The sequence below is a fragment of the Aspergillus brasiliensis genome, assembly GCF_001889945.1.
Source record: "Aspergillus brasiliensis CBS 101740 unplaced genomic scaffold ASPBRscaffold_7, whole genome shotgun sequence".
Taxonomy (NCBI): Eukaryota; Fungi; Ascomycota; class Eurotiomycetes; order Eurotiales; family Aspergillaceae; genus Aspergillus; species Aspergillus brasiliensis.
This window is the reverse complement of record NW_027137448.1, coordinates 703,892-718,099: the sequence shown is the minus strand read 5'-3', so window position 1 is coordinate 718,099 and position 14,208 is coordinate 703,892. Positions and strand designations below refer to the sequence as shown.

Genomic DNA, 14,208 nt, shown 5'->3' with positions numbered 1-14,208 from the left:
TACAGCCCAGCGCATAGAATTATCTAGCTTTTGTATCGAGGGATTCGATTCACGATACTACAACATGTCATTAGAGTATTAACCACGGGTCTGTGTTGCTCTGGTATGCATCAGAATTGTAGGCACCAATCTGTCAAAGTTTTTTATCCTACAGCCATGCTGAGGGTGCATTGAAATCAATGGAACTTCCAGTAGCTTTCCGTTCTGTTGTTAATCAAATTGATTGTCCCTAGTAATATACTAGACTTCGTTTAGCTACCTACCAATCACTAGTACTACTTCAATAGTAACTAGTAGTCTTCATGCTAGATCTGAAGGAAATATATGTACTAATGCATAAAAGTGCTAGTGGTAGTATAAGTCGTACGCAGTTGCCATTAGTACTTAGCCAAAATCATAACTATATATCTTAAGTACTCCATGTTATTTATCTTCTTCTATCTTAGAAACAAACAGTTGAAGCTAGATAATCTTACGTTAGTTCCCATATATTCAGGTATAATCAAGTGGTGCGTGCATAGTATCCGCGCTCACTTCCTGCTCTAGGGATATACTAAGTCTTCATTTACCGTACCCCAGATGCATTTCTCAACAAGTCGTCTCGATGGTGTAGTTGGTTATCACGTGGGTCTCATACTACAGTATGACGTGGAAGCTTCAACTTCCATGCGATCCCAAGGCCGGGAGTTCGAACCTCCCTCGGGACAGATCTTTTTTCTACCTCTCTTTTTTTTTTTTATTTGTTCGGTTTCGGTTAACTCTTGGCAGGAGAGGAAAGAGGGGTGGAGTAGTAATTATGCTCGCTTTGTATGTGTTTGATGTCTTTTTGGTTTTACTTACTGATCTCAGATGGTTGGTACAGATTCATGTTAATACTACCCGGATCACGGGTGGAAATAATTGTGACTGACTGACTGCAGTGACGGCTGAAACTTGATAATCGGTATTATATATACACGTTGACAACGTGACATTATAGTTGGGAGATAGATCAATTAGTCCTAGAAGTAACTGGTATGTGGCAGAGTTATATCCCAGATGATATGCTCGTATAAGAGATTGAATCGACTGCAATGATATACTGGTATGAAGCTCAGATGGACGATAGTCGATGAGCGCCATCTTCGTTATGTTAGTATGCAGGTCGTATGGTTGCATTAATGGGATGATCGCCATGACACTTTGTAGAAAGGGCACAAAGCGGATTCCAGTTTTGATCAGTCTGTCCTGGGAAGATTAATCCTAGAGTTGTTGCCTCAAAGGGGATATTGCTGGCAGAACGCAAGAGGCCTGCGAGACAGTTGCACGGCCTTGTTGAGGACTATCTGCCTGTGCCGGGCACCAAGTATCACCGATATTGGGTGCATAATGTAATAGCCACAATAGCTCTCCATCAATTGGGCAATGCGCCTCGCGCATCCAGCCCACTGGCATACCATTCGCGGGCAAATCGAATCAGTTTCTCAGGGAATGAACCTGGAATAGGGAGGCCTTGTGAAAGCCGCAATGGGTGGTGAGTCGCAAAGAGAACCTTCTGGATGTACGAATGCCCCAGATCATACATGTGCCCATCCATTATGGGCCAGCACCTGCATCTCATTGATCAGACAGAAGTCGCCAGGCTCTTTCTCGTCCGGATGAGCATCATGCCAGCGACGAAGTCTTCTGTGGATGACCAGCTTTTTGAAGAATGGTGTAGTAAACCAGCGTCGAATTCTATTCTCCCAAAGAGCCAATGCCACATGCTGGAGTGATAGCCAGGCACCAGTAGGATGAACAGCTTCGTAAGCTGCAGGGTTGTAGCCAACGCGGACCTTAGGATTCAGGTAAACCCCCAGCTCCTGGGAAAGAGGGTTATCCGCGTGAATCAAACAGCACTCGGAACCCTCAAGGTGTGATTCGGCAAGGGAATCGGAAATGGCACGGAATCGCAACGGGGGAGTAGATAAGAAGGGTTCTACAGGCATAGCAACTGTGACGGCTTATTAGTCCACGCAATAGTCAAACTTCAGGCGAGGGAAAGTCACTGACCCATTCCATTCCAGCAACTCTTGACTGGCACAGGAGACATGGAATATAGCGCATTGCGCGACACTTTAGAGCGGAAATAAGGCCATGTCTGCATGACATGCTCATCGCCGTTCGCATCACGAAGGGCGAATGTGTCATAATAGATTGGTGGCTTGGAGAAGTCCAGCGAACAAGCAGCAGCATAGGACCCGTCATTTGTTTCCAGTAGCGAAACTACATCGTCGACCTAGTAGGTAGATAGAGCTGTCAATAAACCTAATCTTCCTGCAACTGACATGACCAGAGAAACATACCGTGAATACCACATCGTTCAAGAATAGCACTTTATCAAAGGTAATCCCCCGCCGCGCCAGATCCTCCAACGGGCGCAAGGACCAATTGCGCAACCGAGCAAGATAAGATATGCGTCTTAGCTCCTTCTTATGCCGGGGCGTGTCGATCCAACCCTCACCCGGCGACGCGGAGATCTCATCTTCATGTGTCGTATTCGACAATGTGATATTGCGGCGCACGCCAAGTCGATCCAGGTCCGCATCCAGTTCTCGCAGGGCCCCCTTGGTATCGTCCCAGCTTCCGCTTTCGAAGATGCTCACGAAGATGTTATCTGGACCGAAGACTTTCGCTAGATCTATGATGGCATCGTTCCAATGGCTTCGCAGGATGGCCTCGTTGTTCCAGTGCGTACTGGCGATGAATAGTCGCCCAGGTACGGCTGATGGTCGAGTAATGTCGTTGTTCCGGTAGGAGGAGGACGAAACGAGGTGATGGATGTAGAGTACATCCACAGTGGTCCAGATGAGCACACAGATCAACAGGCCGCGGAGCAGACATCGGCGGAGTCCTATCCGGCGGGATACCCCACGTCGCGGGATGAAAGGGGCATAGCTGGGTTTTGTAGTCATTGGATGAGTGGGTTGACATGCACGTCATGTGTGAGGGGGGATGTGCCTGTATCTGGGTGTTTTGGATGCATAGCAATGGACAGAAGACAGCCAGTGGCAGCTCCGAAGAGAGGGAGGTGAAGAATGTTAGTTCAACACGAGGCGCTTAACAAGGGGGGCGGAAACGGGGGTAATTCATTGGTGACAGGAGTCAAACATCCCTGGGAAGGCTGAGTCTTTGTTGGACGGATACTGGCGGAGTCGCTCTCCTTGGCCCCTTGGTTTAGTACCACGATTCTGGGCTAGGCAGCCGTCAGTGGAAAGTTTGTCCCCCTTTAATGGAGAGACTGGTAGGTATTATAAATCTTAACCCAGATTTGGAATCGTTGAACTGCCAAAGGATGGCATAGGCCCCCGGAGGAGTCCAATTTAGATAGGCATCCGTATCTACATCCGTCCCCATCATCGAGATGGCATTCAAGTACGGCCCCCATGCCGTGATCAACCACTACCCATAAGCTTTGAAATGAATTTACCAGCACTCCTATATCGTTATAACTACATGAACCAAACCCTCCAATCTATATCCCCCCACTCCTCCTCAACCTCTGTCCCACAGCATCGCCCGGCGCACCCGTAGCCGACGAACTCGCCGACGCCGCAATAGCCTCGCCCTCCAACCTCCTCCTCAGATCCTCATACCTGCCACCATCTCCCCCTCCAGCTCCATTAACAACCCTTCGTTCCTTCTCCCCCACCATCCACGCCGGGACCCTCCACGCGCCCGCCCCAGGCAGGAACTCCATCCGCCAGGCCACACCAACCAGCCATCCCACCGCAGCGGGGACGACCATCGCCGGAAACTGCGACAAAGCCAGTTGCGCAGCGACAATGTACGTTGTAGATTTATCAGACAGTGTAAGTGTAAGGGATTTGTTGCTCTGTTGCGGCTGGTCTTTCGTATCGTTCGAACCAGAGGCAGACGACGTGGAGATTCGGTAGCGGAAGGTAGAGGGAATCGAGGCGTGATATTGCGCTAATAAGGCGAAGATGGTCGCTACGGGTCCCGAGGGGAGGTAGTTCATTCTCCCGAGGGTAATGGGTCGAAGGACAAGAATTAGGAGGAGAGGTGGGAGGAGGGTTGTGTAGGGTAGTGTGGTGAGGAGGAAGGTCTATAGGTCATTATTGCTTATTAGTAGCTGCGTTGATAGTATAGCTCGCAGACGAGGGATAGTGATGGGGAAAAGCAAGGTAAAACAGAGTAACGTACGGCAAACTTTCTCTTCCCCCAGGCGCGCTCGACAACTCGTAGATGGTACACTAGCATCGCGGCGAACAGCGCCTCCGTGGAGTTCGCGAATCCCGCTACCTGCCACACCAAGATACGCCAGAACTGTCCATATTGCCAGATGTGCGGCGCGACCTGAATACTAGTGAGATGCTTAAGGTCGAAGATCGCTAGAGCCACTGAAGAGGCGATGGTGTAGATGAGGAGGGATTTGGAGATCGAGGCGTTGGTGAGTCCGGAGGTCAACATCTTGGAGATGTTGTCGTGACTTTATTTAGATTTATGTAAGATAGTGGAGCTGGAGGCAATCTCTCCTGTGTATAAAGTAACTAGAGCATGAAGGCGATATTTAATTAGTGGAGCGTCCTTGGTGGTCGCGATGTTGGTCTGACGAGCTGGAAGGAAGGTGGAGGAAGTGAGGGACACGTCGCGTGAAGGGCGGGCCGAGGCGGAGGGAGCGGAGAGCGGAGGGCTCGGCATGCCGATCAAAGTACTTAAGAATCCTAAGTAGCATTGCAATAAATCGTTAATAGTCATTTATGTCTATTCTATCATACAGTATGGCCATATCACGCAGACTGCACTTCCTTCATTTCTTCAGCCAACGCCTGGTTGTACTTTGCCAACGCCGTTTCCAACGCCCGAATGGTCGGCCCCAGTAATCGATTGACAGCCTGTTCACCTCCGGCGACGCTGGCCAGATTGAGCTTGAGCTTCCTCCCCGTCCTTTCCAGCACTTCCCGGGCATGCTGCTTCAGTCGATCAACTTCCACCTGCCGCTCTGCTTCTGCGTCTTGCGCCACCGATTTGATGCGCTCCATGGCTCGGTTCAAGGACTCCACAAGCGAAGCTACTTCACCCGCACGATCTGCATTTCCTGACAAAAACGCCTGCCAGAATTGATGCAGGAACTCTGTCGTCGTAGCATGCGTTAAGGTCAACCGGTCATACAATGCAGTCGACAAGCCGTATGTGCCAGCATTGGCTGATCCCTCTGTTTGAGAGCGGCGGTCTCGGATCGCTTCAAGAATTTGGGTTGAGGCGCGCTTTAAATTCGCCCTGGAACCAATTACGTCTTCGAACTTTTGTTGATCTTCGTCGTCATCCTCCTGTGGTTCTACCAATCTCCCCAGCGGCGCGGCTCCGCCCTCTGGCAGATTTCGTTCAAGATCCCCCCGCAGCTGTCCGAGTATCTGATTCGGATCCTGCTGGGCAAACAGTTTATTTTGCTCGTCCTCAGAAGATTTCGAATGCGACGAGAAAAAGCGGCTCTGATCCTTGACGTTGAGGAGGATGCGTTGCTGTTCCTCATCCCCGCGTAAATCGCGCAGCTGCAGCTCGTTGTATGTCCCTTCCTCACCCGCCTTGGTATCCGCATCGCCATCAGCTGGTGCAACATTTGCCATAATCTTCTCACTCAGACTGTTCAGTGTGCGGATGATAGGCACCTTCTCCACTGAGGACGGGCGCATGTCCAGATCGGGTCGGTTGCCTTGTCGTTGACTGTTGTTCACTTCATTTCCAGCCAGATCCAGGAAATGCGGAACATGCGCATCGCGTGGTAGGTTCCCGGACTCGTCCGCCTTGAGATATTTGTCCAAAATCACGTCGGTGGGATCCGTTTCGGAGATGCGCTCTCCGCGCAGTTTTTTGAATAGCCGACTTTGGAAAAACCGAGACCAGAACTGCTGCTCACTAAGCTTGGGTACATTCTCGTCATACACCCGCTTCACAAGCGGATGCTGGTTAAAAATCAACTGAATCTGCTCCTTGCTAATATTCAACTTTGTCACGCTATCCTCCACGCGCGGCTTTAACGTCGACAGCACATTGTACGATCCGCGAGTCTGCGACCGCTCGATCGCATGTGCGCGCAAAAGATGAAGTCGAGTGGACCAAAACTGCGTCATGAACTGTGATGCCGACAGCGTATCCGGCTTGGTATGTAACGATTCCATGAACATGCGCTGGAGAGTCGGATTCGACTTCAGCAGCGACTGTTGCAACTCCACGTCTCCTTGAAGCCGCTTGTCGTCATCCCACGGGTTCTTCTCTTTTCCTGCCGATGATACCGCATTCGCTATGGCCATAGCGGGAGACACGCCTTCTTTGACGGGGGCACTCTGGGCTGTCTTTGCCGCCTGAATAGCAGCACTGAGCGCATCTCTGATGGCATCGGCTTCCGCTCGCGCGTTCGCTCCAGCTGTAAAGGAGAAGACATATTGTTCGGGGGAGCTGGCAGGGGCGTTCGGAGGAAGGACAAAGATCTTCAGCATCACTTTCGGGTTACTCGCGGGGGTCTGTTGCAAATCTATTCTCGTAGTTAGTAAAGTCGCGCCCGGTGAATCAAGCTAGAAACCATGACGAACTGGTAATCTGAGCAACTGGGAGGGTAATTGCGCCAGCTGCACCGCCAGCCGCCGGGATCCAAGAGATCGACTGGCGGTCCTGGGCTATGGTCAGGGTGCCATCTTTCTTCTTGTATGCCGCCGACCCGCTCGGAGGTGCCATCGTCATGGATCTCGACAGCGTCCACTGTCCAGGGCGGCGTCTAGGGATCCACCCATCGGGAGATTACAATCCCACGGGAGAATCGGAAGGACAGGGCCTTCAAAGACGCGAGCGGTTTGAGTGGATGGGTAAAGATGCGAGTTTGTGAAAAGTACGAAGTTCCGCAATCAGTGAAGATGGGGGCACGTGATAGATATACTGAGGCATGTGACTTGCTCTGCTTAGTCAGGATAACAGCCCTAACAGGTCAGTTTGAAGTACAGTTTGCAGGTCACGATGGATTGTAAATGAGAAGCATGTCAGGCTGGATGAATATAGCTGATAATAATATTTGTTAGTCGGTATTATTTCTGATCTGATAGCGTAATACGTATAGCACTTATACCAAGGGTGCGTAGAGATATCATTTCGAATTTCTTTAACAATAAGTTTTAAATATGTTATCTTCAGGGCCTACACCGGTGCTAAAGCATCCCCCGTTGATTGTATTGCATGGTCGCTAGTAACCAGAGGGTATATACCTGATTTTACCCGTTCAACGGCCAGGATGCAACCGACTTGTCTCTCAACTCCTAATTCTCCATAATCTTGCCACCAGGATCCAACCATAGCCATGGTTGAACGGTTTTCAGGGAACTTACCTTCTGATCAAAAGCCAATATTTTACGCAGAGGAGAAACCTGTATCTAAAAGAGAGACCCACGGCATATCTCGACTAACAAGAAGATTCTCATAATACATGTAGACGGATACCTCTCAGTACATACGTCCGATAGTAATATAGCAAGATCTGAACAAAGAAGTAATAAGTTAGGATCAGTATTCGGTGTTAAGTCTTTGTGCAAATCCTCCACTACCCCAAAGCAAAGCGGTCGGGATGTCTTAATGGCCGGGGGGAATGCTTGGATTAAACCTCACGATTAGTATCCAAGGCGCAGTACGTAGGGCAATTGCCACGCAATATTAACACTTTAAGAATGCTAACAGCGCACCAGTAAGAGAAGCAGAAACGAAGTAAAAATGGAATGTTCCGTATATAGCCCCGAACCGTGTCTACGCAACTAGCATATAAAGAAGACGCCCCACATAGCCCAGGATCCCCATCTTCAACCCAGCTTAAACTATATATCGGAAAAACAGCCCTACGATATGGGGAGTTCTCAGTCCGAAGAGTGTGACGCAAAAGCCCCCACTCACATTGACTATAAACTAGAGAACACCATTGCAGAGGCGTTGGACAGAGCTGGAGTGCCTAACTTATTCTGCGGTCATGGGCTAATGAGCATCTATGGTCTTGTGCAGGAGCAAAAGGTAAGATACTTGGTCCCCACTTCCATTCAAGTACATTGAGATCGAAGCTAACGGCTTCCAGAGTTCTACATGGGTCATCCCCAACTTTTATATTGCACAAGCAGATGACCTTCTAAAAGCGGCCGGTCTCCACAGTTGCCAGAGGTCTTACTGCGAGGGATACCGTCCCAACAAGAGGCCTTTCGCACCGGCTTATCACTACCATGTCCAACCACGAGTGAATAGGCCGCACAACCACGTCGTGCTCTTGTATAAGATATGGGATCTATTCATTGAACTGGGGCCAGTTCCTACAAGGCCACCACCAGTGGATGATCCAGACTATATGCTGGTCGATGATTTCCGACTACCGGACTACAATGATGAAGATGGGACAGGTAGTTGGAAGTCTATTCGGCCGATTAAAATTCCAAAGCCGGCTCGGTTCATCGACGCTATGGTCCTTCTCATGGTGAGGGAGTGGCCTCAAGATCCCACGTCATCTATATGGTTTAAGTACTTGAGTGAGCTGCTGGAGCATATCCATGAATGCGGAGACTATGAGCTCGTTCCAAGTTGGGACGTGCTGGGGGAGTTAGCGCACGGCTTCGTCAAGTTCTATTTCGACGGGGAAACGAAGAAAAGTCCACATGAAGTGAAGGATTACATATCCAAAGTGCGTGAGGAGTTGATCGAATAGGCAAAAGTATATCTCCTACTCACAGAGGCTACAGATGAAGAATGATGAAGAATGATTACAAGTACTCATTCAATAAGATATTTATTTGAAGGTTATAGTACAATTATTTACCATCGTGAAGGGAAGTGAGGCGCTCGGGTTGTATGAGTCCTTATGTGAGCATATAGTTGTTGTCATCTAAGACACCTTATCCTGATATATTTCATTGTAATGTGAACAACCCGATGGTAATTTATGTTGAGACATTCACTCTAGCCAGGCGTCATTTATCCTTCACCACCTCTGCCTACGTAGACCCTGACCACCACCACCACCAATAACCATACTCTTGGGATCTAGATAGATCATACACGGTCAAATCCTTCCCTACCCTTTGTCTTGAAAAATCCATAATGGCACCACACACAATGATCACCAGATATCTCGTATCTTCGTGGATACAGGTCCCGCTTAGCCGGAGCCCATAACATTGTTAGTGATATACTTTATCCTATCTCGAGCCATATCCGGGGAAACGAGACCGGCAATAGCCTTACATATTTATCATCGCATTATACGTGTGTGCAAGGCTAAAGCCAACGATAAGCTTGCTGTTGTCCCGATACAAAGAAATTCCAAAGGATGCTCGGAGATCAGGTAGGCTTTGTCTCAATGTCAATATACCTTTATCCAGGCTTTAACAATGACTGAAAGATACTACGATAACGTTTACTCGTGCTAATAGGGAGCATCCGGTGCCTACTAAACAAATTATTGCTCCTATACTACGCCACAATCTAACACCCTAATGTTGCACTCACGCTGTAGACTATAAAGTGGCTCCAGAATCCCAGTGCCATCTGATCCCTGTTCATATACACTCATCTGTCGAAGAACTGCAAGCTCAAAACATTATCTACGAGATGAATTACGTTACTCGCACCACGGATTCTAATTTCCATATGACCTATCCAGATATGCTGTATCCAAGCAAGGAAAAGCTTATGGACGCTGCATCACGGTTGATCGGTGTGCTGCGGACACTGAATGCGCAACATAGCTTGCATGTCACACACGTGGGAATTACAGGAGGCCTTGCTGTCATGCATCATTGCCCCGATCGCCTCCCCAGCATTGTAAGTAGAATGGAACCCAATAATCCCACCAAAAGATAAAAGCCTTATATCGATTAATTGACTGAGTAGGCATATACTCGAGCAGAAGATATTGACGTCGTCTTCAACTCAAAGTATGCATCCCCAGAAAGACTTGTGGATGCAATTCTCGGACGCTACTGGCGGCATTTTGTAAAACACCATCAAACGCTTTACATGCTTATCCAAGGAAGAAAAGTGAAGATCGACCTAAAGTTAGTCCCTAGGAATGTGAGTGTAGCGACACACGAACCTACAAATTTTTATGGCCTTCGTCATTTTTCTATGAGATCATTTAAATCTAACCATGCCCTCAAGAGAATACTAGAAGGAATGCAGCCTCTGTCCATTGTTGATACGACAAATCTACCATTCATCAACAAGACAGACCTCATGACGTCTAAATTATACGAAACTGATCCTATCCCTTTGTCCTTCACTTGGGAGGAACCCGAAACCGCGAGAGCTATTCACCATGGGACAGATGCGCTTCGACTAGCCCTATTATTCGATTCGGGAAAGAGGATCACACTCACTATGAGACAAGCTAAGCGGGTAATAAAAGGGTCCTCCTCTCTAGAGAAGTATACCAGCATTCCACACGACAGGTGGTTCCAAATGTTCCTCGTCCACGTCGAATTTTATGATCGTCCAAACGAAATCTGGACGCTAGAAGACGCTCTCTTGTTGACGGATCTTGGGGATCCCAGACGAGAATCAATTTTTCCATGGGACTACTACTAGCATACTACTATGAAACCAAGTTTACTTTTCTTTTCCTAAATTGACTAGTTATACTATAAAAATATAGGACATTCAACATGCCAACAAAATCAGCATTAATAGTCCAATCCCCCAAAACACCTCCCATAGAGACCATCGAAAACCCTTTGGTTAGTAACCTGATATCCAGCTAACAATTTGCTTCACAAACACTATCCTCATCAGTCCCAGTTTCCAGAATTCGCAATCATGGCCTCCCCATGGACAAAACCGTGCATTCATCGACTTCTTCATCAGCGACATAGACTACATTATTATTACCAAGACACTTCAGATACTGTATACATCAGAGCGCTCAGTAAACAGTGATTAGTTGTAATTGGTAACCGCTATCTCTGATAAATAGCTTCTGCATTCTATAACTAACTATTTATATAGACCGGTGAGTGACGTCATTGAATGAAATTATGTCCACCACTTCTCATTTAATACTTACCTAATATACACACCAATCCCCAATGAAAAAATACAAGCACAGTATTCAAGCTAAACATAGTAACTAATATCGTAGTCGACTTTCAAACCCTGTACCACAAATTACTAGGTAGTAGTCTTAAACCGGCTGTAAATATCTTCACTCCTATTGGCGGACCGCAAAGTAATGATTTGCCGCACGTGACAGCGCGCCATGCGGGACGCGCGCCTCAATCAAGGACGAGTTTGACCCTCACACTTAAGAAAAGACGTCAATAACTGAATTTGTTGATTATAGTTTCAGTTATACACGAACATATTTCTCGTTGAAAAATGTCGTACTATGACATTGATGCGATCTTGACAGATTCTCAAGTAGGTGATGAACCATAATAATGAATGAAATTGCATGCATGGCTCGTTATCTTACCCATCGGTTCGTCTAATTTCAGAAACTACCCTGCACGTTTGAACTGGACGTACCTGGTCTTGGTATTTTGGAGGGGAATCCGGGGGAAAATGTAAGTTCGCTGCATGTGCAGGGATGGTTTTTGTTTTATGAGTGGAAGAGAAGAGGAGTTTTGCTAAGTGTGTGTTCTATATGTAGATCAAAGCCGGAACGCGCATTGATTTGCCGTTATGGCTGGGTGAGATGTTGTCTATCGGGTGAGTTAATTTCTTACTGATCGAACAGGGTACATTTACTTATTGAGGGTGTTGTCTAACTATCGCAGTGCCCGACTGGGGACCTCTCGACTAGTCACGCTGGATCTCCCCTCAGCACTCTCAGAACGAGTCACGAATGCCTTGAAGGCTGACCCTCGGACGGTAGATCTGCGATCATTGGCACCGCATTTCTACAGTCTGAGTGAGCGGACTCTGGAGCTGTTTGAAGAGGAGGAACTAGTGGAGGTTTTGAGTAATGTATGGTGCCTTCTTTGTTGTTGAACTGTGGATGGGGAGTGATGTGGCTAATTGTGATGATGATAATAGACGTTCAAGAAGCGCTCAGCGGTCATCGCGGATCATGCGCATAACCCACAGGGTGCTTTAGGGCAGGGAGCGGATTTCTTGCGAGGCTTGGACGAGACGGAGAGACAGCGTATGTTTACGTCTTTTTTGTTTGTTTTGTGTGAGTGAGTTGCTGATATTGATGTCTTTGTGTAGTTTTCCGTGTGGCGCATGATAGTGCTAAGGAGACGCGGGTTTGGGCTGGAGAGGCGAAGAAGAAATGATGGTAGGGGGTTATTACTGATTAAAAGGTTGAGCTGTGCTCGCCGTTATGAACATAAGTATACAGAAGAATAATTATGACGTATCAACATGTATTCATTTCCCGTCATCTGCTACAATAATGGCCGGGAATGTGTACGATCATGATAATAAGTTGACATCTCATTATAGAAGGGGGAGAGCTGTTGATGATATTAGCCTAAGTACTCGATACTACTCGATCATTGTCCATCAATTGAAACAACCAAATGAAACAACTATCTACCTGTAACCTACATTCGAAAGTTCCGATCAATCACTGCGGATAAACCCCCACGCAGATGGAACTTCATGTACTACTTTGCTCCGTGCTCCGGAGATATGGAGGGGAATCACGAGCTTAATGTCCACCGAGATAAGAACGACTGGGAGGACATGTCAACTCCGACTGGTGGAGTCAAGCGCCTATGACCGGCATAACCGAGGTGATTCTATTTTCTTCAGCCCACGAGGTGGAAGAAATGTGAAGAAAAGAAAAGAAAAGAAAAGGAGAAAAAAAAAAAAAGGAAAAAAGAGAAGGCCTACTATTCTGGGCGTCGACACGAGCCACGGGAAGAACGATGGGGCAGCAACTTATCTGTCACGGGGGAATAAAGGACTAAGCTGAAAGCGATCGGAATGATGGGACGATGATTGCAGGCGAACTTTGTGTAGCGGGGAGGGGGGAACCACGGGCGGCGCGATGGGTCCCTGGAACGTGGGGCAGCTCGAAGAAATAGGAATTGTATTAGTTAAGACTCAAGAGGCAGTGGGAAGTTGATGGATCACATTTTGCTGAGAATTCCAATGGAGCACATAGATACTACTAAGGATTCTAGACGGATTGATGGAGAGAAGGATGGAATTGTGAGATTTCAGCTGATGGAGTGGGGGAAGAAGGGCACTGACAGTGATTCCCGTCCTAATTCCGGTGGTAGTAATCACTCTGTAATCTGCATATACTCCGTAACGATGTGTTAGTGATCGGTTGAGGGATGGAACGATAGGAGGTTACAGTAGGGATGGAAAAAGGTACGCGTTTCCAACCACCTGACCAGCCACCCTAGCTATTGGCGGACCTCAAAATCAAGACGAAGGAGAAGGAGAAAGGCGATTGGAAGCTTAAGTTCAGGACCAGCAGTCCAGCCATCGGACGGTGCCATTCCAGGGAGGCCATTTGCAGTTTTGCACCCGGCACTTGGGAGGGGCGGGCGGGCTACACTAAACCCGCCTGGAATTAGTGGGAAGAGCGACCGGGACCGGGATCCAGTTCCTGACTTGCTGATGCTCCGCTAAGGCCAGTTTAGCCCGATTTTTAGTGCCCTGCGATCGTTTGTTCCTTGAGCCTATCTCGTTGCTTTACACGCTGGTTCCCCTCTCTCGATTTCAGACTGCCTGCTTGCATTCAGCAGCATCATCACCATCGTCATCATCATTATTCAACTCACTGCATCCTCAAATTCCTCTTCCCCCCCTCGCTGGCATCTCGTTGTTCAGTCAACCTTCTTTGTTGCTTGGCAACCTTCCGTCCATACCACAGAAACTCTCCCCAATTCCAACGCATGCGTGCATGCATACCTACCGAGAACTGAGATCCCGGATCGCTCGCTCACTATCTATCCAGGGCAATCCTTTCCCCCTCTCCCTCCCTCCATGGATGGATGCATGTGTGGAGATCATCTTCCTGTCACTCGGTCCCCTTTCTTGGCTGTGAGGATCCACGATCGACTCGTCACACTTTCTCCTCACACTTTTCTCGTCGCTCCCCTCACGTCTTGACCTTTTTTTTTCACACTTTCGCTTCCTTCTTTGTCCTTCCCGTCCGACTCCCTCTAAATTTCCTCCACTCCTCGCCGTTCCCACTACGAGACGCTTGGACGCGCAGTGGGCCTCGTTTCGTCACCAATCGCCTTCCCAGGCGCGTTT

General features: G+C 48.1%; 6 protein-coding genes and 1 non-coding gene across 7 annotated transcripts; 4 read left to right on the top strand and 3 right to left on the bottom strand.

Moving 5' to 3' along the window:
* Positions 1 to 598: 598 nt before the first annotated feature.
* On the top strand, positions 599 to 707 carry ASPBRDRAFT_t160. Its single transcript has one exon. It is a non-coding gene; the product is annotated as a tRNA-Met (tRNA).
* Positions 708 to 1,556: 849 nt separating this feature from the next.
* Positions 1,557 to 2,933, bottom strand: ASPBRDRAFT_127060 (glycosyltransferase family 69 protein; the record flags this gene model as incomplete). Its single annotated transcript, XM_067617933.1, has 3 exons — positions 1,557 to 1,972; positions 2,032 to 2,257; positions 2,325 to 2,933. 3 exons carry the CDS (start codon positions 2,931 to 2,933, stop codon positions 1,557 to 1,559), a joined length of 1,251 nt encoding a protein of 416 aa, XP_067478302.1.
* A 349-nt stretch (positions 2,934 to 3,282) lies between these two features.
* dscB lies at positions 3,283 to 4,595 on the bottom strand. Its single transcript, XM_067625098.1, has 2 exons — positions 4,183 to 4,595; positions 3,283 to 4,084 (listed from the first exon to the last, which is right to left on the bottom strand). Exons 1-2 carry the CDS (start codon positions 4,447 to 4,449, stop codon positions 3,494 to 3,496), a joined length of 858 nt encoding a protein of 285 aa, XP_067478301.1. The 5' UTR covers positions 4,450 to 4,595; the 3' UTR covers positions 3,283 to 3,493.
* A 91-nt stretch (positions 4,596 to 4,686) lies between these two features.
* ASPBRDRAFT_66090 (TFIIH subunit TFB1 family protein) lies at positions 4,687 to 6,856 on the bottom strand. Its single transcript, XM_067628650.1, has 2 exons — positions 6,570 to 6,856; positions 4,687 to 6,511 (listed from the first exon to the last, which is right to left on the bottom strand). The coding sequence occupies exons 1-2, from the start codon at positions 6,715 to 6,717 to the stop codon at positions 4,770 to 4,772; spliced, it is 1,890 nt and encodes a 629-aa protein (XP_067478300.1). The 5' UTR covers positions 6,718 to 6,856; the 3' UTR covers positions 4,687 to 4,769.
* A 1,004-nt stretch (positions 6,857 to 7,860) lies between these two features.
* ASPBRDRAFT_30801 (uncharacterized protein) lies at positions 7,861 to 8,701 on the top strand (the record flags this gene model as incomplete). Its single annotated transcript, XM_067622818.1, has 2 exons — positions 7,861 to 8,022; positions 8,084 to 8,701. 2 exons carry the CDS (start codon positions 7,861 to 7,863, stop codon positions 8,699 to 8,701), a joined length of 780 nt encoding a protein of 259 aa, XP_067478299.1.
* A 941-nt stretch (positions 8,702 to 9,642) lies between these two features.
* ASPBRDRAFT_55700 (uncharacterized protein) lies at positions 9,643 to 10,578 on the top strand (the record flags this gene model as incomplete). Its single annotated transcript, XM_067627430.1, has 3 exons — positions 9,643 to 9,816; positions 9,886 to 10,065; positions 10,153 to 10,578. 3 exons carry the CDS (start codon positions 9,643 to 9,645, stop codon positions 10,576 to 10,578), a joined length of 780 nt encoding a protein of 259 aa, XP_067478298.1.
* Positions 10,579 to 11,364: 786 nt separating this feature from the next.
* Positions 11,365 to 12,266, top strand: psf3 (DNA replication protein PSF3; the record flags this gene model as incomplete). The annotated part of the gene is made up of 6 exons (XM_067617917.1): positions 11,365 to 11,406; positions 11,484 to 11,552; positions 11,639 to 11,697; positions 11,766 to 11,955; positions 12,025 to 12,133; positions 12,199 to 12,266. The coding sequence occupies 6 exons, from the start codon at positions 11,365 to 11,367 to the stop codon at positions 12,264 to 12,266; spliced, it is 537 nt and encodes a 178-aa protein (XP_067478297.1).
* Between the last annotated feature and the right edge of the window lie 1,942 nt (positions 12,267 to 14,208).

Coding starts and splice junctions, on each gene's coding strand:
- dscB (XM_067625098.1), bottom strand. CDS start 4,449: ATGTTGACCTCCGGACTCACCAACGCCTCGATCTCCAAATCCCTCCTC. Junction 4,085..4,182: donor GGGGGAAGAGAAAGTTTGCC/GTACGTTACTCT, acceptor AATGACCTATAG/ACCTTCCTCCTCACCACACT.
- ASPBRDRAFT_66090 (XM_067628650.1), bottom strand. CDS start 6,717: ATGACGATGGCACCTCCGAGCGGGTCGGCGGCATACAAGAAGAAAGAT. Junction 6,512..6,569: donor CCCAGTTGCTCAGATTACCA/GTTCGTCATGGT, acceptor CTACGAGAATAG/ATTTGCAACAGACCCCCGCG.